The sequence below is a fragment of the Nansenia antarctica genome, assembly GCF_963989245.1.
Source record: "Nansenia antarctica genome assembly, chromosome: 9".
Lineage (NCBI taxonomy): Eukaryota > Metazoa > Chordata > Actinopteri > Argentiniformes > Microstomatidae > Nansenia > Nansenia antarctica.
In genome coordinates this window covers 15,487,415-15,509,160 of record NC_137679.1, presented here as the reverse complement: position 1 = coordinate 15,509,160, position 21,746 = coordinate 15,487,415, and the positions used below count along the sequence as shown (strand labels likewise).

Below are 21,746 nucleotides of genomic sequence, written 5' to 3'. Positions count from 1 at the left end.
GATTGATATCGGTATCGCAAATACCTGAAGCCCAGGTATCGGTATCGGTAGTGAAAAAATGGGATCGGGACATCCCTATAAATCATAATAACAAAAGAAAGGAATAAACTAAATAAATAAATAAAAAGCAAAGAAAATAATGTCATCAAATTGTGTTGATGTCTCAGGGTGGGGTTGTTTGTTATTAAAGGGATAGGGTTGTGTGTGGTTGTTTGTTATTAAAGGGATAGGGTTGTGTGTGGTTGGTTGTTATTAAAGGGATAGGGTTGTGTGTGGTTGTTTGTTATTAAAGGGATAGGGTTGTGTGTGGTTGGTTGTTATTAAAGGGATAGGGTTGTGTGTGGTTGTTTGTTATTAAAGGGATAGGGTTGTGTGGTTGGTTGTTATTAAAGGGTTAAGGTTGTGTGGTTGGTTGTTATTAAAGGGTTATGGTTTTGTGGTTGGTTGTTATTAAAGGGTTTTGGTTGTAAGGTTAAGGTTGCGTGGTTGTTTGTTACAGGTGTCTTCATGAGTGGCAGCCCCACGGAGGAGGTCCCCTGTCCTGCCTGCTCTTCTGTGACAACCACAAGAAACAAGACCCAGAGTGAGTCTGCTGCCTGTCTCTCTGTCTGTCACTGTCTCTCCCTGCCTGTCTGTCTGTCTCTGCCTGTCGCTCTGTCTGTCTCTGTCTCTCTCTCCCTGTCTGTCTCTCTCTCTCTGCCTGTCTGTCTCTCTCTGTCTGCCTGTCTGTCTCTCTCTCTGTCTGTCTCTCTGTCTGTCTCTCTCTGCCTGTCTGTCTCTCTGCCTGTCTGTCTATCTCTGTCTGTCTGTCTCTCTACCTGTCTCTGTCTCTCTCTCTGCCTGTCTCTCTCTCTGCCTGTCTGTCTCTCTCTCTGTCTGTCTGTCTCCACTAGCTAGTCCGCTGTCTTTCAAGTATCGAAATTTGATATTTTGAGAACTTAAAAAGTGATGATAGCTTTTGTTTGTTTTAGGTCAGAGTTAGAGTTCTATCCTGGGTTCTGTCCTGGGTTAGTAAGGTTCTATCCTGGGTTAGGTATAGAGTCTGAATTGTCTTTTGATGACCTTGTCGGGCTGATGTTCCATTCCTCCCTCCACCCCTTCCCTCACTCCCTCCCCCCCTCCTCTCCCTCACTCCCTTCCCACCTCCTCTCCCTCACTCCCTTCCCCCCTCTTCTCCCTCCACCCCTCCCTCCCTCCCTCCTACCCCTCCTCTCCCCCAGTGTTCCATTCTGGCGGTTCCTCATCACTGGAGCCAATCAGAACCAGGAACTGAAGATGTGGTGCACCGTGTCCTGGAGCTGTCTGCAGACCATCAGGTACCTGTCTGCCTGCCTGTCTGCCTGCCTGTCTGTCTGTCTGCCTGTCTGTCTGCCCCTGCCTGTCTGCCTGCATGCCTGCTTGCCTGTCTGCCAGACTCTCTGCCAGCCTGTCTGCCTCTCTGTCTCTCTGTCTCCCAGCCTCTCTGCCTGTCTGTCTCCCAGCCTCTCTGCCTCTCAGTCTGTCTGTCTGTCTGCCTGCCTCTGTCTGCCTGCCTGTCTGTCTGCCAGTCTGCCTGCCTGCCTGCCTGTCTGTCTCTCTAACAGTGTCTTCCTACTGAACCAACAGTGTGTGTGTGTGTGTGTGTGTGTGTGTGTGTGTGTGTGTGTGTGTGTGTGTCAGGTTCTCTCCAGACCCGTTCAACTCTGTGCTGCCCAGCCTGAAGGCGTCTCTGGACCTCTCTGCAGAGTGTCTTATCCTGAGTGACGTACAGAGGAAGGTCAGTCTGTCTCACTGTCTCCTGGTCCTACTGTCTCCCTGTCTCCCTGTCTCCCTGTCTCCCTGTCTCACTGTCTCCCTGTCTCACTGTCTCCCTGTCCTACTGTCTCCCTGTCTCACTGTCTCCCTGTCTCCCTGTCTCACTGTCTCCCTGTCTCCCTGTCTCACTGTCTCCCTGTCTCACTGTCTCCCTGTCTCACTGTCTCCCTGTCTCACTGTCTCCCTGTCCTACTGTCTCCCTGTCTCACTGTCTCCCTGTCTCCCTGTCTCACTGTCTCCCTGTCTCACTGTCTCCCTGTGTCTGTCTCTCCCTGTCTCACTGTCTCCCTGTGTCTGTCAGTTATTTGTTTCACACAAAATCCAAAAGATGTTTCATGTATATTTAGGATGTGAAAACCCTGCAGGTGTAGGTGTGTAGTAATACAGGTGTGTGTGTGTGTACCAGGATCAGCGCTAACCTGGTGCGTGTGTGTACCAGGGTCAGTGATAACAGGTGTGTGCGTGTCTACCGGGGTCAGTGATAACCAGGTGTGTGTGTGTGTACCAGGGTCAGTGATAACCAGGTGTGTGTGTGTGTGTGTGTGTCTGTGTGTGTGTGTGTGTGTGTGTGTGTGTGTGTGTGTGTGTGTAGGTGCTGTACGTGATGCAGATGCAGCAGGACCAGGCCCAGGGCGTGGCCAGGTTCACAGCCGTGTCAGAGTTCCTCCTGACCCACCCGGTCCTCAGCTTCGGGGTGCAGGACGTCAGACACACACAGGTGCTGCCCCCCGACGAGGAGGCCGACAGCATCAACACAGGTGTGTGTGTGTGTGTGTGTGATGGTGTATGTGTGTGTGTGATGGTGTGTGTGTGTGTGTGTGTGTGTGTGTGTGTGTGTGTGTGTGTGTGTGTGTGATGGTGTGTGTGATGGTGTGTGTGATGGTGTGTGTGATGGTGTGTGTGATGGTGTGTGTGATGGTGTGTGTGATAGTGTGTGTGTGTGTGTGTGTTTGTGTGTGTGTGTTTACAGTGTGTTGTTGTGTCTCCAGAGGGGAACCAGGGAGCGCTGGAGTCTAAAGACGGGATCCAGATCAAACTCTACTGTGTCCACACCAAGTCAGTCCCCTCTGCTGTCAGTCTGCCTGTCTGTCTGCTGTCTGTCTGCTGTCTGTCTGCCTGCCTGCCTGTCTGTCTCTCTGCTGTCTGCCTGTCTGTCTCTCTGCTGTCTGCCTGGCTGTCTCTCTGCTGTCTGTCTGCCTGCCTGTCTGTCTCTCTGCTGTCTGCCTGTCTGTCTTTCTGCTGTCTGCCTGGCTGTCTCTCTGCCTGTCTGTCTGCCTGTCTGTCTGTCTTAATGTAGTTCCTCTTCTACTCTTTCATATCTGACTTTACTTCTTCAACTTCATTCCATACCTTCCTGATCTCCTCCTCCTCTCCTTCCTCCCCTTCCTCCTCTCCCTCCTCCTCTCCTTCCTCTTCTTCCACCTCTTCCCCTCCTCCTCCCCCTTTCCCCCTCCTCCTCCTCCTCTTCCTCAGATCTCTTCAGGACGTCCAGATTTGGTTCCAGCCCATCGTGGGTTCTGGCTCCGCCCTCTTCCTGCCACACGCCGACTCACAGGACAGCTTTGGTGAGCCAGCCTCTAAAACTACTCACAATGCCCTGCTCTGTAACACACCTGATTACCACTCCCACAATGCCCTGCTCTGTAATAGGCCTGAACTACTGCTCCCACAATGCCCTGCTCTGTAACAGGCCTGAATTACCACTCCCACAATGCCCTGCTCTGTAACATACCTGAACTACCACTCCCACAATGCCCTGCTCTGTAACATACCTGAACTACCACTCCCACAATGCCCTGCTCTGTAACATACCTGAACTACCGCTCCCACAATGCTCTGCTCTGTAACATACCTGAACTACCACTCCCACAATGCTCTGCTCTGTAACAGGCCTGAATTACCGCTCCCACAATGCCCTGCTCTGTAACAGGCCTGAATTACCGCTCCCACAATGCTCTGCTCTGTAACAGGCCTGAATTACCGCTCCCACAATGCCCTGCTCTGTAACATACCTGAACTACCGCTCCCACAATGCTCTGCTCTGTAACACACCTGATTACCACTCCCACAATGCTCTGCTCTGTAACATACCTGAACTACCGCTCCCACAATGCCCTGCTCTGTAACACACCTGATTACCGCTCCCACAATGCCCTGCTCTGTAACAGGCCTGAACTACCGCTCCCACAATGCCCTGCTCTGTAACAGGCCTGAATTACCGCTCCCACAATGCCCTGCTCTGTAACATACCTGAATTACCGCTCCCACAATGCCCTGCTCTGTAACATACCTGAACTACCGCTCCCACAATGCTCTGCTCTGTAACATACCTGAACTACCGCTCCCACAATGCCCTGCTCTGTAACAGGCCTGAATTACCACTCCCACAATGCCCTGCTCTGTAACAGGCCTGAATTACCGCTCCCACAATGCCCTGCTCTGTAACAGGCCTGAATTACCACTCCCACAATGCCCTGCTCTGTAACATACCTGAACTACCGCTCCCACAATGCCCTGCTCTGTAACATACCTGAACTACCGCTCCCACAATGCCCTGCTCTGTAACAGGCCTGAATTACCACTCCCACAATGCCCTGCTCTGTAACATACCTGAACTACCACTCCCACAATGCCCTGCTCTGTAACATACCTGAACTACCACTCCCACAATGCCCTGCTCACAGAAGGCTGTGTAAGGGGGTTTTGTTTAGCCAACGGATGTTTCATCTGAACCTGTTGAGCTGGACTGTTGGGTCAGGTTAAAAATATTTAAAAAAACTTCAAACCCTAAAAACCTTCATGTTCTGTAGCAGTTATGATTGAACACTAACACTTCTATCTATGTCTTTTTTTATCTATTATCTTATTCAATGTTTTATCCATTTATTCCTTATATCTGCAGCAGTTATGAGTTTAGGCTGAAACATGCTGAATGGTCCATAATCCAAGAAATGTGAATTCACTGTAAATATAGGCTTAATGTGTTTGCAAACGTGTCATTTTACGATCTCACACGCCATATCGGGCAGGATAGCGGTTAAACACAGATGCAGTAATCAGCAGACATAACACTTTTATCTGTATCTTTTTATTCATTGTTTATTATCTTGTTAAATGTTTATCTACTTATCTCTTATATACATCTATTCTTGTCATTTGTTTATTTTCTTACTATTCTCCTCTTGCTGTATTTTTGATGCTGTATGTAAAGCACTTTGAATTGCCCCTGTTGTATGAAATGTGCTATACAATTAAACTTACCTTGCTTTGCCAGGGTACCCAGACCACCTGACAGATCACATGACGGACCACCTGAGCGTGGAGTTGCTGTCCTCTGACCTGCCCGCCCCCGCTGACTTCCTGTCCCCCTCAGGGGGCGTGGCCATGCCAAAGCTGATGACCCCTGACGCCTTCATGACCCCCAGCGCCTCCGTACGTACACACACACACACAGGGCCGATCCCAATTCACCCCTATGGCTCAGTTTTCACCCCTACAGCTTCGTTTCGCACGTTCACAGTTAGGGTAGTGGTGTTCCAATTCATATTTCATCGAGGGCTACGGGGAAGGGGGAGGGCTATCCACGGCTCCGTTTGGAGATTTTTCTTGACCAGACTAGGTTCGGAGCCATAACCCTAACCCTCACTCCCAGGATGCATTGCGAATCTACAGAAATCTGATTTGCTGTAGGCAATGTGGAAGACAGCCACAACCATAGCTGTATAGCTGACCTTATTAAACCATAACAACCCGCAATCAAATCCGAGCAGTTGCGAGGATCTTCTACAGTAGCTATAATATAGTAATTTATGACGGTTTAGCTGTAAAAGCGTCCAACCCTTTCAGTCACTCTCACTCACTCTCACTCTCTCTCTCTCACACTCAATCACTCGAGTCCCATGTTGACGATGATGATGATGATGATGATGAAGGTTGTGTGTATGTCTGTGTGTGTGTGTGTGTGTGTGTGTGCGTGTGTGCGTTTGTGTGCATGTGCGCAGGTCCCCGCCTCCCCAGGCAGCAGTGGCAGCAGTCTGACCGTCGTCACGGCGATGAGCAGCACGTCTGACTGTGGAGCGAGGTGAGACAGCAAGTAGACAGGAAGTAGACTGGTGAGACAAGAAGTGGGCGTGGCCGGAAGGAGACGCTCCAGGGTCCCAGTACACACACACACGCACTGACGACATTCTCTCTAACCCCTTTCACACAAGCCTTCCCAGTATATTCCATGGAATTTCCCGTGTAAGGTGTATGTATAAACGCGACTGACCGGGGAAATTCGCTCAGGCAATTACCCTGGTTGGGATGATGTATCATTCCATGTAATTTACCGGGTTGGCTTATGTGTGAACAAAAGCCTGAACATTCCCTGGTCTGGCACGCAAAGTGTTACGTATGTCTGACACTTTTCACATTTTCACATGGAACAAATTAACCAATCACAGCAATTAGTTTCTCACTTGGTACTTTTGGTTCGCTCCGCTGATGGGGAGTTGGCTAGTTCTTTTTTTTTTAAGAATATTTTTTCTGAGTGGGGCAGTCCCACTCATATATTTCTTTTTTTTAATGACAGATATAGTAGAGATTATGACAGGGAGGATGGGTGAGAGAGAGAGAGAAGGGATGACATGCAGGATATGTCCGCGGCGGGAATCGAACCGGGAGCCCTGCCCATGGTCAGCGCTTAATCCACTACGCCACCTAAGCGCCCCATGGGAGTTGGCTAGTTCTACAACTGGATACTACTTTGTTTCCAATCATAGTTAGTTCGATTACTTACTTAGCTAGCTTACTTACTTATCAAATGTACATTTTGTGATATAGACGCATTACGGAGCATCCACACCATCTCCTCCCACAGCCAGAGCCTGCAGAGCAGAGCGCATAAGAACTGCCCCAGACCCCGAATTTCGCAACTACTAAATATAATTCCACAACTGGACACTACTTCATTTCCAATCATAGTAGAGGTATGATATATGGCAGGTATATGGCAGTCTCACGCGCCTGTCTCGTTCAAATCGTCTCGTTCCAGTTCTGCATCCAGTTGAATTCGTGATTAAAGTAGCTTGTGTAAACCCGGGGCAGCCAATATAATTCCACAACCGGATAGTACTTCGTTTCCAATCATAGTTAGCTAGATTACTTACTTAGCTAGCTTCCTTACTTATCAAATGTACATTTTGTGATATAGACGCATTACGGAGCAGTGCACCCACACCATCTCCTCCCAGCCGTCCTGCATTGTGCAGTCAGCAGGGAGAGAGCGCAAAGCAATATATCTAATTGAGTTAACTCGTATTATGTTTACCATCACCAAGTTCTCCCATACTGTGCTTTTGGACTGGTATAGACAAAGCCTTCAGCGTGGCCGCACCTATTCTCTGGAACTCCCTCCCCATAGTGATCCGCAACGCCCCCACCCTGGACTCCTTCAAATTAGCCCTTAAACATCTGATGAACACATCTGTTCACCAAGGCCTTTGGCCCCTAGTCAATGTTTCAGTTTTGCTTTGTTTGTTTTCTGTTTTGTCTGTCTGATCATTTCCCTTGGAATTGTAAAGCGTCCTTGGGTTTTTTGAAAGGCGCTATAGTATGTTCAGTGTTTCCCCTAGGTTTGCTGCCTTGGGGGGGTGGCATGGACTGAGGCATGGACCCCCCCCCCCCCCCCAAAGACCCTGCGACATACCAGCGTCATGTCCAGGTGGTGTACTTGTAGATTAAGCCACCTCACCCTACGTACACAGGAGATAAGCTCCTGCCCTATGGGCCATTAGGCTTGAGAACCAACTCGGCAATTGTCGGGCATTTAGCTTGTGTGAACGGCGAAAATCACTGGCGGGCCTGGGTTGGGATTCCATGTAGTTTACAGGGAACTATGTGTGAAAGGTGCTTCTCTCTCTGGGACGCGGCTCTGAAGGAGATCTACGGAGACCTGAGATGTTTCAACTAATACAATCTCTGAATTTGTGTGTGTGTGTGTGTGTGTGTGTGTGTGTGTGTGTGTGTGTAGGGGGGGAGAGGACCAGAGCCCTAAGATGGACAGCAGCAGCAGCAGTCTCACCCTCAGCAGCCCTCGAGCCTCCCTCCTGGACAGCCTGCAGGTAACACACACACTGTGCTGTCGATGTCTGATGTTTGCCGCACAGGATAAGTGGTTGTCAAGGATCACCCCAAGGTTGTCTGGGAGAGTGGGTCACCGTAGAGTTCTCTACTGTGATGGAGAAGTCTTGGAGAGGGCAGGCTTTCCCAGGGAGGAAGAGCAGCCTAGTCTTTAAGGTTGAGCTTGAGGTGGCGGGCTGACATCCAAGCAAACACGCAGAGACACGTGTTGCCACCTGTGAGTCAGAGGAGGGGAAAGAGAGAAAGAGTTAAGGAGTGTGGAAAACAATTTCCATTAGAGGCAGAGGATTGTATTTTGGAATGGTCATAGGATGCTTTAGCAGCTGATGCGGAGGAGGTTTAGATGAGGAGAGAGAGATAAGGGTTTGGGTCATCAGGGAAGCGGGTTTTACTCAGTGGGGGCCACAGTGAGATTGTGGTCAGTTGAGCATGATGGGTATATTATATTGGAAGGGTTGTGTGGAGCGGGGGTAGTGTCTGAGTCTCAACAAGACACACACACACAAACACACACTCACGTGTGCGTCTCACACACTCATTCTCATCTTGACTCCTAAAGATGTTCTCTCCCCCCCTCCCCCAGGGTCTCCCCCCTCCCAACCCTCCCCTGTCCTCCCCCTCTCCCCCCCAGGCTGCGGACCTCCCCCTAGGCCCCCTCCTCCTCCCCCAGCAGGCCTCGCCCACCCGGGCCCGCTCCCCAGACGTCATCTCCTCTGCCTCCACGGCGGCCATGACGCCCTCCTCCCAGGACCAGCAGAGCATCCCGGAGATCGCCTCCGACTCCCTGCTGCAGCGCCCTGCTGCCTCCCCCCTCCCCTGCCCCTCCCCCCTGGCCCTCCCCCTCATCCCCCTGGCCCTCCCCCTCCCAGACACCATGACCTCTGCGGCCAATGCCCTGCACCTCCTCTCCTCCCCCCTGCCCCTCCCCCGCCCCCGCGCCTCCCTGCCTCCCCTCCTCCCCTCCCCCTCAGACCTCCTCCTCCACTCGGACCTGGGGGGCGGCGAGGGGGGGGCGGAGCCCCGGCTCAGTGACACGCCCTCGCTGCTGGAGACCGCCCTATCGCAGGAGAGCGCGGCGGCAGGGGGCGGGGCTTCGTGTGTGGACGGGGGCGGAGGCCACACCCCCTGGCCGGCCGCACCTGACATCACCCGGGAGACCAGGAGCAGAGACAATGGACTGGACTGGTACACACACTACACACACACACACACACACAAACAAACACACACACACTACACACACATACACACACACTCTAACCCTATTATGTGTAGTGTTCCTAATAAGGTTTTCAGTGATTGTACATATATTGTGTGTGTGTGTGTGTGTGTGTGTGTGTGTGTGTGTGTGTGTAGTTCCAGGGAGGAGATGAAGGAGCGTCACATGACGTCGCCGTACCACAGACGCACTTATCACCTGACCCAGCATGACAGCCAGGACGCCAGCGCTGAGCAGAGGTACACACACACAAAGAAGAACATCGTCCGCAAACAAGGAATTAAGTGATCAGTTCTGATGGCCTCGCCAGGGGCTCAATGATTACAAATAGTGAACAATAAAGGTGACAGAGGGCACCCTTGAAAAACCCTTAGACTTCAGGTCGTTGGTATTAACAGTGGCTATGGGATCAGAGTAAATCATTTTTATCATACTAATAAACTTACACATTTTTCTAATACAGAGAACAAAAAGGGCCCCTCAACTCAGTCAAAGGCCTTTTCGGCATCAAAGAAATTATAAATGCTGGGTTCTTTTAAGAGTGTAATATTAAGCGCACAACGTACATTATCTGTGCCATACCTTTACGTGACAAGTCTTACCTGGTCTAATCCTGCCTGGTCCGGGTTTAGAATGTTGAGAAGCACATTTTCAAGTCTACAGGCCAGTATTTTGCAACTATTTTGTAATCCACATTGAGTAAACTGATAGGCCTATGCGAAGAACAGTCCAAGGGATCTTTGTCTTTTTTTAGAAGTAGGCTAATGGAAGCACGTCTCCAAGATGGTGAATCATCACCTTTCAAAATATTATTAATTGCGGGCATAAGGGTTGGGTGGATTCTACTCCAAACCTGTCTGGGCCTGGACATTTCCCATTCGGCTTGAATCGCAGAACAAACTTCCTCTAGAAGACTAGAGCAATCCTCCATCCGTAATTAAGCAATGTCACACGAGAGGGAGTTAACATCAGATAGTATTTTTAAGACTTAGCCAAGTCTGAAAGCAGTTCAAGGCCCATGTTGTTTGCCTTACAGTATTAGCTTCATTTTTGTTCCTCTCCAATTTGTCTCGGTCAGCTGGTGTCATATCAGCACACCTGGAGGTTTGCACTGAAGTATTAAGGCCCTTCCCTTCGTCCTCTTCTGATGACCATTCATAATGTAACATAAATGTTATATTTGGAAATAAGTCCATCTTTGTTTGAAACCAACACACTGATAGATAATCTGATAGATAACGACCGTTAATGTAGTCTAATTCACGGTCATTTAATAGAACACCTGTGCGGCGGAGTGATGCATAATAGTTAAAAGTCCCAGTGCTGTTATACTGTATATCGGCACTCATGGAATGCCTCTTGTCCAATCAAATTACTTGGTTGTAACTAACTGTTGTATAATAGTAGGTAAAGATATTATTTAAAATAAGTAATGTTGGCGTCAGTCTTCTCTGAACTGTAGAGGGGTTTATAAAAGTCTGAACGTACTGTTGATAGTCAGTGGATCACATGAGACATTGCTGCACAGTGTTCTTATCATATTAATTGAGCGATCGTTGTGTGTGTGTGTGTGTGTGTGTGTGTGTTCCACAGTGATCATGACGATGAGCTGGCCAGCCTGGCGGCGTCAGGTAACCACGGTAACCACGGTAACCACGGTAACCACGGCGCCCGGTGGAAGAGTTCCCCCCGCGCCTCGCCCAAGATGAAGAGGAGAACCCGCAAGGAGGAGGGGTACACACACGCACACACACTCACACTCACTCCCTCACTCGCTCGCTCTCTCTCTCTCACACACACACACACACGCACACGCACGTACTCATGTTAAGTGTGTGTCTCCTCAGGGACGCGTCCTCCTCCCAGTCCAGACAGGCAGACCACCTCCAACACCAGGTAGTACACTCTCTCCTGACCCCTCCCTTACCCCTAGACACCCTCCTGACCCATACACCCCCTCCTGACCACTCCCTGACCCCTACACCCCCTCCTGACCACTCCCTGACCCCTAGACCCCCTCCTGACCCCTACACCCCCTCCTGACCACTCCCTGACCCCTACACCCCCTCCCTGACCCCTAGACCCCCTCCTGACCACTCCCTGACCCCTAGACCCCCTCCTGACCCCTACACCCCCTCCTGACCACTCCCTGACCCCTACACCCCCTCCCTGACCCCTAGACCCCCTCCTGACCCCTCTCTGACCCCTAGACCCCTCCTGACGCCTACACCCCCTCCTGACCACTCCCTGACCCCTAGACCCCCTCCTGACCCCTACACCCCCTCCTGACCCCTAGACCCCCTCCTGACCCCTAGACCCCCTCCTGACCCCTAGACCCCCTCCTGACCCCTACACCCCCTCCTGACCCCTACACCCCCTCCTGACCCCTAGACCCCCTCCTGACCCCTACACCCCCTCCTGACCCCTAGATCCCCTCCTGACCCCTAGATCCCCTCCTGACCCCTACACCCCCTCCTGACCCCTACACCCCCTCCTGACCCCTACACCCCCTCCTGACCCCTACACCCCCTCCTGACCCCTACACCCCCTCCTGACCCCTTCCTGACCCCTACACCCCCTCCTGACCCCTAGACCACCTCCTGTAAATATGATATGAACATGTCTGACCTGTCTCCAGCAGCAGGGTCAGGTTTAGGGGTTATTAACATATCTCCCTTCCCCCAGCAGCAGCAGCTGAACGTCGAGATGTGTGAGGAGCTGCTGCTTCTCCTGCGTGCCCAGCAGGGGGAGCTGGAGGGGCTGAGGCGCGGCCAGGAGGCCCTACGCCAGAGGCTGGAGACGGGGCCTAGCGCTGTCTCCGCCCACCTGGACCACCTGCTGCTCAGCCAACAGGACCAGCAGCGTATCCTCCATCTGGTTACCATGGTTAGACTGTAACTAACCCTAACTAACTAACCCTGTTACTAACCCTTAGTGTCCTTTAGTTTAATTCATTTATTTTTAGCACATGCAAAAAAAAATAAAAAACAGTGCATGGAAGGAACGAAGCCCAGAAGGCTTGTACATAGTTCCACTCCCATCAATACCCTTTGAGGTTACCGAGGTTACCATGGTTACTTATCCTTAGAGGTTACCATGGTTACAGATAGTGTTGTTCCAATACCATTTTTTGATCCCGATACCGATACCTGACCGTGCAGTACTTGCCGATACCGAGTACCGATCCGATACCACGGCGTTTGAAAAAAAAAAAGAAAAAAAATGTTTTTAGGCATTCCAACTTCAGTCTGTACAGTTTGCAGACGTGAAGTGGCCAGTGGGGAATGCTTGAAGTGGCCGATGATCTTTCTCCCATTGGCCAGCGCGTCGCACACACTCCGCTGTGACAGTAGGCCTTCCTGCACCACTAATGCATGTGTGTTCTGTGTTCTGCATATGTAAACAATTCAAACAAACATAGAGAAAACTTCTCCTCGGGAGAAGGAAGGAGGCAGGAAGCACCTGCCGCACGGAGACAGACAGACAGACAGACAGACAGACAGACAGACAGACAGACAGACAGACAGAGAGAGAGAGAGAGAGAGAGAGAGAGAGAGAGAGAGAGAGAGGTGGCGGTGCTAGACTGTGCAACCGAAATAAATATCGATTAAGGTCGATATGTTTTTCCTGTAAAATGTGTCCTATCTTGGCTGTGGGTTGTATCGCTTTAAGCGGAGTGGCGTAGTCTATATGTCTGAGGGCTGCGTTGGTAAAAGTCGCTCTGGGAAACTGATCGGCACTCGTAGAACGCCTCTTGTCCAATCGGATTCCTCGGTCCGTTTATGACGTCGGAGCCCAGTGTGCGCTCCGGCGCTCTCAGGGGGACTTTCCGAACGTTGCCCCGGTAGCATAGCAGGTTACCTGAGGTGAGCCTCGCTGCTCCACCGCTCCTCTCCTCGACAACCACAGTTGCGTGTTTGTTTTTCCGCGATAGTGAAAGTTTGGTATCGGGTGTTATATATTTGTTAGTACTCGCCGATACCGATACCAGCATTTTTGTGCGTATCGGTGGCCATGCCGATACCAGTATCGGTATCGGAACAACACTAGTTACAGACTAACCCTCAGAGGTTGCCATGGTTACCGACTAACCCTCAGAGGGCGTGTTAGGGTGAGATGATCTCTGGGATACAGCAGACTTCCTGTGGCGACCCTTGACCCCTGACCCCAGAGAGGCGGCTGGAGCGCGTTCTGGCAGAGGGTCAGACCAGGCAGCAGCAGCTTCACGACCAACTGTCACAGCAGCTGGCCCAGTCGCTAGGCAACACCATCTCTAACCGGCTGGACAAGACACTGCGGGAAGAGCTGAAGAAGACCGTCCCCCAGAGTCAGTACCAATTCCTGTTTCACTTCCTGCTTTCTGTACACTTCCTAGTTCTTGTTGATCACATCCTCCTCTACCTCCACCTCCTCTTATGACTCTCAGTACCCCCCCCCACTGCCCTGGGATACAATGACAATACTATGATGGTTGCACATCCCTGGTTAATGTCATCACATGTGATGTACCCTTTGCACTACTGTACATTACTACCTTTGCACTACTGTATATTACACATTTTACATGCCTCTTTATTATAGCTTCTTTTTATACATCTGTAAATTACATACTGTACATAAGCTACCATAACTGTACATAGCTCATAACTATATACCTCTAAACTACCGTACATGCCATACTGTACCTATCACTATCATTGTCATGTTTTTACATCACTATTTGCAGTTCTGGTGGGATGCTAAACTGCATCTCATTGGCTAGTACTTGTACCAGCCATGGAGCCAGTCACCAGGCTAATCTAATGTAATCTCCTCCTCAGCCATGGAGCCAGTCACCAGGCTAATCTAATGTAATCTCCTCCTCAGCCATGGAGCCAGTCACCAGGCTAATCTAATGTAATCTCCTCCTCAGCCATCGCAAAGAGTCTGGAGCCAATCACCACCCAGCTGACCAGCACCGTAGCGGCCAAGCTGACAGCTGTGGAGGGAACCCTGAAGGAAAACGTCAGCAAGGTGGTCAAGTCCAAGGTTGGTACCGCTAACGCTAGCTCACACTGGAAAGTCTATGAGGGCAGCTAACGCTATCTGACACGGGAAAGTCTATGAGGACAGCTAACGCTAGCTCACACCGGAAAGTCTATGAGGGCAGCTAAAGCTAGCTCACACTGGAAGGTCTATGAGGACAGCTAAAGCTAACTCACACCCGAAAGTCTATGAGGACAGCTAACGCTAGCTCACACTGGAAAGTCTATGAGGACAGCTAATGCTAGCTCACACTGGAAAGTCTATGAGGACAGCTAATGCTAGCTCACACTGGAAAGTTTATGAGGACAGCTAACGCTAGCTCACACTGGAAAGTCTATGAGCGCAGCTAACGCTATCTGACACATAAGTTACATTTATATTAACATTTCGGACATTTAGCAGATGCTTTTATCCAGAGCGACTTACAACAAATACATATAAGTATGTGAATCATCTATCCACCAGTCATCATAAGATGGTAATATGCTAGGGCCAGGGGCCATTGGCAGTTATAATGCTTGAAGAAGGAATTGCTGTTTATTTATTTTTTTATCTATTATTCTATTTTGTATATAGATTATTTCCAGTAGAGAAACTGTCATGGGGGGGTAGAGGGGATGAGGAGATCTTTAGGAGGGGCAGAAGAGAAGAGAAGAGAGGGGTTCGTAAGCTAATGCTAGCTCTTGAATGTCAACTGAAGGCAGCTTTATTTGTTTTTAACGGTCCAATCCAAAAACTCACCTTAGTCCTTCTGGCCCCTCCCCCATGCAAGAATACGACCGACGCCATTGGTCGCGCGGCGGCAGAGGCCATGCAGGGCCCCATCCAGGCGGCCTATAAGGAGGCGTTCCAGGGGGTCGTGCTGCCCGTGTTCGAGCGCGGCTGCCAGGCCATGTTCCAGCAGATCAACGACAGCTTCAAACAGGGAACTCACGAGTGTAAGGCCTGACCCCTAACACCTTACATTTTTACTCCTATTTCTTGTTTTATTCCTGGTTTTATTGTGTTGTATTTAGGAGTTACATTCTACATAATGACTTGTGCTTTATGAATAAAGTTTGTTTGTGTGTGTGTGTGTGTGTGTGTGTGTGTGTGTGCGCGTGTGCGTGTGTGTGCGTGTGTGCGTGCGTGTGTGTGTGCGCCTGTGTGTGTATGGTGTGTGTCTGTGGTGTGTGTGTGTGTGTGTGTGTGCAGACATCCAGCAGCTGGAGCTTCATGTGAAGAGCAGGAACCAGCAGGAGAGCCGGGACCCTGTGATTGGTCAGCTGACCGCGCTGACCGAGGCCTTCCAGGCGTCTGTGGATCAGCTGACCGTCGCTGTGACGACCAGCGTCCGCGCCGAGGTGCAGCACCAGCTGCACGTCACCGTGGCCAGGTAGGGTTAGGCTCCTCCCCCTCCTCTGACCAGGTAGGGTTAGGCTCCTCCCCCCTCTGACCAGGTAGGGTTAGGCTCCTCCCCCCTCTGACCAGGTAGGGTTAGGCTCCTCCCCCCTCCTCTGACCAGATAGGGTTAGGCTCCTCCCCCCTCCTCTGACCAGGTAGTATTAGGCTCCTCCCCCCTCCTCTGACCAGGTAGGGTTAGGCTCCACCCCTCCTCCTAACCCAGGTAAAACAAACCACTCTGCCGCATACTCCTGGAACAAACTCCCTGAAGAAATCAAACAGGCCCAAACCCTAAAAATATTTAAATCTAAGCAAAAAAGTTTATCAGTAGTTATGCATCTATCGATTTACTTCTTATATCTGCAGCAGTTTGAGATTAGACTGAAACATGCTGAATGGTCCATAACCCAAGCGATGTGAATTCACTGTAAATATAGGCTTAATGTGTTTGCAAACGTGTCGTTTTACACTGCGATCTCACACACCGTATCGGGCAGGATGGTGGTTAAATATAGATGTAGTAATAATCTACTGTCATTGACTGAATCGTAGTCATTTAAAATATCAAGGTCGGAGCTGAGGTCTTGAGGTACTCAAGTCACTACCTGTGATAATCTCCACGAGACACCTTAATCCTATATCGTGGTAGGATACTTATACAAGGTGCAGAGGTTTATCTCTCTGAGAGACATAACACTTATCTATATCATATTCATTGTCTATCATCTTGTTAAATGTCCTTTTTTTGTATTGTATTTTTTTGTAATGTATTTTTTTAATGCTGTATGTAAAGCACTTTGAATTGCCCCTGTTGTATGAAATGTGCTATACAAATTAAGTGCCTTGCCTCCCCTCCTCCCTCCTGCCCCCACCCCCCCTCCCCTCCTCCTCCCTCCTGTCCCCCCTCCCCTTCCTCCTCCTCCCTCCTGTCCCCCCTCCCCCCCCCCAGCCTGCAGGAGTCCATGGTGTCTCAGCTGCAGCGCGTGGTGAAGGGGGAGGTGCGGGAGGCCATGAAGGAGCAGCAGGTTGCCGTGACGACGTCCATCATGCAGGCCATGCGCTCGGCGGCGGGCACGCCCGTGGCCACGCCCCTCGACTACCCGGCGCAGCAGGCGCACATCCTGTCTCTGCTGCAGCAGGGCCAGCTCAACCAGGCCTTCCAACAGGTAACTAACTAACCCTAACTACCCTTAACTAACCCTAACTAGCTTCCTAACTACCCCTAACCCAGGGCCAGCTCAACCAGGCCTTCCAACAGGTAACTAACTACCCCTAACTACCCCCTCTAACTAACCCTAACTACCCCCCCAACTACCCCTAACCCAGGGCCAACTCAACCAGGCCTTACAACAGGTAACTAACTACCCCCTCTAACTAAACCTAACTACCCCCCCAACTACCCCTAACCAAGGGCCAGCTCAACCAGGCCTTCCAACAGGTAACTGACTACCTATAACTACCCCTAACCAACACTTAACTAACCATAACTACCGCTAACCAACCCTAACTAACCTTAACTACCCCTATTGTCCCCCCTCCCTCCCCAGGCCCTCTCTACAGTAGACCTGTCCCATGTCCTCTATGTGTCTAACCTTGTCTGCCCCCCCCACCCCAGGCCCTGTCAGCAGCAGACCTGTCCCTAGTCCTCTATGTGTGTGAGACGATGGACAGCCAGCAGGTGTTCGGCCAGACGCCGTGTCCTCTGATCCAGCCAGTCCTGCTGTCCCTCATACAGCAGCTGAGCACCAACCTGGCAACTCGCACAGAGCTGAAGATCAGGTACGCACACACACCAACCTGGCAACACACACCAACCTGGCAACACACACTCACACCAACCTGGCAACACACACGACACCACACCATACACACACACACCAACCTGGCAACACACAAACACAGACCTACCTGGCAACACACACAGAGCTGAAGATCAGGTATACACACACACACACACACACACACACACAGCTTAAGACAGGTCAGCATTCAGCCTTAAATATGGAGGACTTCAGAGCACCAGGGACTGACCACAAGAACACTGTTCTATAAATATCTTTCTTTCTCTCTCTTTCTGTCTTTCTCTCTGTCTCTCTCTTTCTTTCTCTCTGTCTGTCTGTCTCTCTCTGTCTGTCTCTCTTTCTTTCTCTCTCTTTCTGTGTCTCTTTCTCTCTCTCTCTTTCTCTCTCTCTGTCTATCTCTTTCTCTGTCTTTCTCTCTCTGTCTCTCTTTCTCCCTCTTTCTCTCGCTCTCTTTCTGTCTTTCTCTATCTCTCCCTCTCTTTCTGTCTTTCTCTATCTCTCTTTCTCTGTCTGTCTGTCTCTCTCTCTCTCTTTCTGTCTCTCTCTCTGTCTGTGTCTCTCTCTGTCTCTTTCTCTCTCTCTGTCTGTCTGTCAGTCTCTCTCTCTCTCTCTCTGTCTGTCAGTCTGTCTCTGTTCAAAGTTTTATAGACTCAGACAGTGAAACGGTGTGTGTGTGTGGGTGTTGCAGCTACCTGGAGGATGCGGTGATGAACCTGGACCACGGCGACCCAGTCACGCGGGACCACATGTCAGCGGTGCTGAGTCAGGTCCGTCAGAAGCTGTTCCTCTTCCTGCAGCAGGAACCAAACTCCCAGCAGAGCAAACGGGCCCGGCGCCTCATGATGATGCTGCAAGGCCTGGTCCACCACTAGACCCCCTGACCCCTGGTCCACCACTAGACCCCTGACCCTAACCCTGACCCCTCCTGACCCTAACCCTGACCCCTCCTGGAACCTTCTGGACGCTGCATTAAAAACTCTTGTTTTGTTTCATCTTTGGGTTCCTCACCTGCATGGACGCCAGAGGCTGTCTCCTCTCCCCCACACCCTCCATGGAACCTTCTGGAACCTCCTCTACTCTAGAACCTTCTCTGCTCTAGAGCCTTCTCTACTCTAGAACCTTCTAGAACCTTCTCTACTCTAGAATCATCTCTGCTCTAGAACCTTCTCTACTCTAGAACCTTCTCTGCTCTAGAACCTTCTCTGCTCTAGAACCTTCTCTGCTCTAGAACCTTCTCTGCTCAAGAACCGTCTAGAACCTTCTCTAGTTGATCTGAACTGTGTTTCCTGTGGTTGTTCTCCTGTCCTGATGAGATCAGAACCACTACTGGGCCGTTGGTTCCTACATATATGTCCTTAACATGTGACTCTAACCCTGACCCCTGGCCCTAACCCTGACCCTGGCCCTGACCCTAACACTCAGCTCTGACGTCTGATTGGTGATTTTGATACTTTTGTTGAAAGTGTTTAATAATGATGTGAGGCTCCGCCTCCTCAATTTGAGGCTCCTCCTCCTGAATGTAGCCTAGCCAGGGGATTGTAACAGCGTACGGCTGTGTGTGTGTGTGTGTGGGGGGGGGGGGGGGGCAGTGTGATCACATGGTCTCGGGGGAAGGGGGGCAGTGTGTGGATGGTTGTTATTCCCACTAGACTACAGACATGCTTAGTTGTTTCTCCTGGCCTAGTTTCTGTTCACCATAGGTGGGGAGGGAGGGAGGGGGTGAGTGAGTGGTGAACACATTCATAGTCGACGTTTCTTCTTCAAGACTAGCTGGTGGAAGCAGCAGCACTGTAAGACTGAAGTCTTCCTGGTTTGGGTTAAGAAGTCTCTGTTTGATGATGTCATCATTAAGAAGACATGTCTGTTTGATGACGTCATCATTAAGACGAGATGTCTCTGTTTGATCATGTCATCATTAAGAAGACAAGTCTCTGTTTGATCATGTTCACCTCCTATGTTGCTTGTTATGTTGTATATTTTACACGTTTCTTTTACCCTCAACATTTTTTTGAATAAAAAATAAATAAAACGTTTCAGCGGCTGTGTGTGTTTTATTGAAGGGGTGATGTCATTATGATGTCATCATGATGTGGTTCTGTTAATCTGGGCTAAAACCCAATGCAGCTCAGTGGACTCGTGTTAACTATGTTAGTTAGGGTTAATGCATGTTAATTAGTTAGAGAACAATTTGTTTCCTCCAACAGCTGCTCGTCTAAGAAATCAAGAATTATTTTTGGGGTTCCACAGGGTTCCATCTTGGGCCCTTTACTATTTTTACTTCACATCATTGATTTGTCTGTCTTGTAAAAACCTTCTCCCCTTATTATTTGCTGATGATACCAACCTTATAGCCATACATGATGACTTCAAGTCTCTGATTGAATGTGTAAATGAGGAATTATCAATAGCCGTTAACTGGTTCCACCTGAATAAATTAACCCTCAATGTAAAACATTTTTACTTCATGGTCTTTTGCAACAACAAGTGCTACTCCAAAGAAGATTCTAAAATATGAGTGAATGGAACTGACATTATTCAAGTGCCACATACTAAATGTGTAGGTGTTATTGATGACGAGTGGATCACATCGATCATGTGTGCAAGAGATCCATGAAGATGCTTGGTATATTGGGAAAGGTTTGCTGATCCATCCTTCTGCTCATACCTTGTATTATAGCTTCTTATTTCCTTACATCAACTACTGTAATGTAGTCTGGGCTGCTACATATCCCTCATACCTAGGTTAGTTAGGGTTAATGTTAACATTAACTAGATTAGGGACAACAAAGAACAGTTTTAGGATCGATACATTGCTTGTAAACAAACGTATGTTGTAGGACATGTTCAAAAGCAAGCACTGTGTGATCATCTAGTTATGTGTTCTGTTGATGTTCTATCAGCATTTTGTGTTGTGATGTGTTAAACATGCAGTTAGATGTTCGTAGCAATGTTCCTTTTTACCTCTAGCTACTAGCAGTTGTTTGCCTGTTTTGATTCAGAGTGAGTTTCTCGGCTATTGGTTTGAGGTGGACCAACATTCAAAATGTGAAAGCTTACAATCTGCACTTTAAGCATCCTTTTTGAAATAAGCTCCATCTCGTGTCGTTCTGCCCCTCTCTCTACCAAATGTAGATGTAAATGTACTGTCCGTTTGCAGAATCACGGTGTAACTGTAAATCAATGCATGCGGGGTGTCCTCTGATAGGATAGCTACTATTATGGCGTGCAAAATTCAAAAAGAAACTGCGGTCACGTAAAAAACATTGCCGTTAGACAATTATTTCATAATTGCTACAGCCTAATAGTCTAGCAGGAAGGGCCCTCAGATTTTGAGATACCCCTACCCGAGGTAGAACAAATGACAACAATGATTTTTCTTATCTTTAGGGTCTCCCATTAATTAAATTGATTGTTGTCAAAAAAATTCTTTGGGGAAAATATGTTTTTTGGGTTGTTCTTTAGAGCTACCCCAATCCCTGAAAGAGACCCAAATTAGACCAGGCCGAATATGGGGAAGGAGACAAAAAAGCCCATAACTTGAGAATGATCACTCTTTTCCTCTTCAGATTTGCTGAGGTATGAACCAGGTGGTTGTCCTACATCACCAAATAGTCAGACAACTATTTACCTAAATAAATGCTGAATTATAGTCCTGTAAACTTAGCTTTAGTTTAGACGGAAATTGTACTTTTTGGTGACAGGAACATAGGACTCCATCACTTTTCTCTCATTTATCAGAAAAACTGAAATCCCTGCAAAATATATCATTACTGAATTGTCTAGGGTGCTATTGAACACTAACCAGTAGTTGTATGGAAATATCTCATACAGTTCTATTGCAAATTAGATTTCTTTAGACATAGGCCTACCTCTTCTCTGATAGTCAAATTCCGAATGGGGGATAAGTGGCATAATAGCCTATAAGTTAAGAATGCTCACTCTGATGGTCATCATATTTGGAGAGGGAAATACCAGGTGGCTGAACTACATCACCAAATAGTCAGAATAAGAGTAACCCAATAAAATAAAGTTTATTAGTTCTAAATTGCAAGCCTCTAAAACACAGGTGTAAATAGTACAGGTTTTATTAAAACTGGAACCTTAATTCAAAGTACAATTAAATAAAGTCCTCAAACATTAGAGGACACATTTTGACATTCTGCACAGCAGGTGCAGAACTCTGTACAGGGAAGGCCAGCAGAGAGGCACTGGCACTTTCCACTCTCTCCACACTTTGCATCTTTGCAATATAAGTGAGTGATGTCTCTCTGTGAGTGAAGCCCTCATTCTGACCCAGGAAAAACCCTGGTATGTACTGTATAACATGATAGCCATCTATGAGCAATGCACTGTATATAAGATGATGACCAAGGGTCTTTCTGCTGCTGACCAAGGGGCTG

General features: G+C 49.2%; 1 protein-coding gene across 2 annotated transcripts in view; it reads left to right on the top strand.

Annotated features, from left to right (window-relative positions):
- The window catches only part of edc4 (enhancer of mRNA decapping 4), a gene marked incomplete at its 5' end in the record, with an annotated part of 35,751 nt that extends 16,887 nt beyond the window's left edge, over positions 1-18,864 (top strand). For both annotated transcript variants that reach the window (XM_080539427.1, XM_080539426.1), the window contains 21 exons: positions 500-583; positions 1,221-1,316; positions 1,660-1,756; positions 2,387-2,552; positions 2,784-2,850; positions 3,268-3,359; positions 5,069-5,226; positions 5,796-5,875; positions 7,808-7,898; positions 8,501-9,102; positions 9,274-9,375; positions 10,730-10,870; positions 10,984-11,032; positions 11,822-11,999; positions 13,308-13,463; positions 14,049-14,164; positions 14,934-15,099; positions 15,356-15,536; positions 16,494-16,710; positions 17,160-17,323; positions 18,035-18,864. In XM_080539427.1, the coding sequence (XP_080395553.1) occupies positions 500-583; positions 1,221-1,316; positions 1,660-1,756; positions 2,387-2,552; positions 2,784-2,850; positions 3,268-3,359; positions 5,069-5,226; positions 5,796-5,875; positions 7,808-7,898; positions 8,501-9,102; positions 9,274-9,375; positions 10,730-10,870; positions 10,984-11,032; positions 11,822-11,999; positions 13,308-13,463; positions 14,049-14,164; positions 14,934-15,099; positions 15,356-15,536; positions 16,494-16,710; positions 17,160-17,323; positions 18,035-18,218 (3,187 nt within the window). In that variant the 3' untranslated portion in view covers positions 18,219-18,864. The remainder of the gene's footprint in view (positions 1-499; positions 584-1,220; positions 1,317-1,659; positions 1,757-2,386; positions 2,553-2,783; positions 2,851-3,267; positions 3,360-5,068; positions 5,227-5,795; positions 5,876-7,807; positions 7,899-8,500; positions 9,103-9,273; positions 9,376-10,729; positions 10,871-10,983; positions 11,033-11,821; positions 12,000-13,307; positions 13,464-14,048; positions 14,165-14,933; positions 15,100-15,355; positions 15,537-16,493; positions 16,711-17,159; positions 17,324-18,034) is intronic.
- Between the last annotated feature and the right edge of the window lie 2,882 nt (positions 18,865-21,746).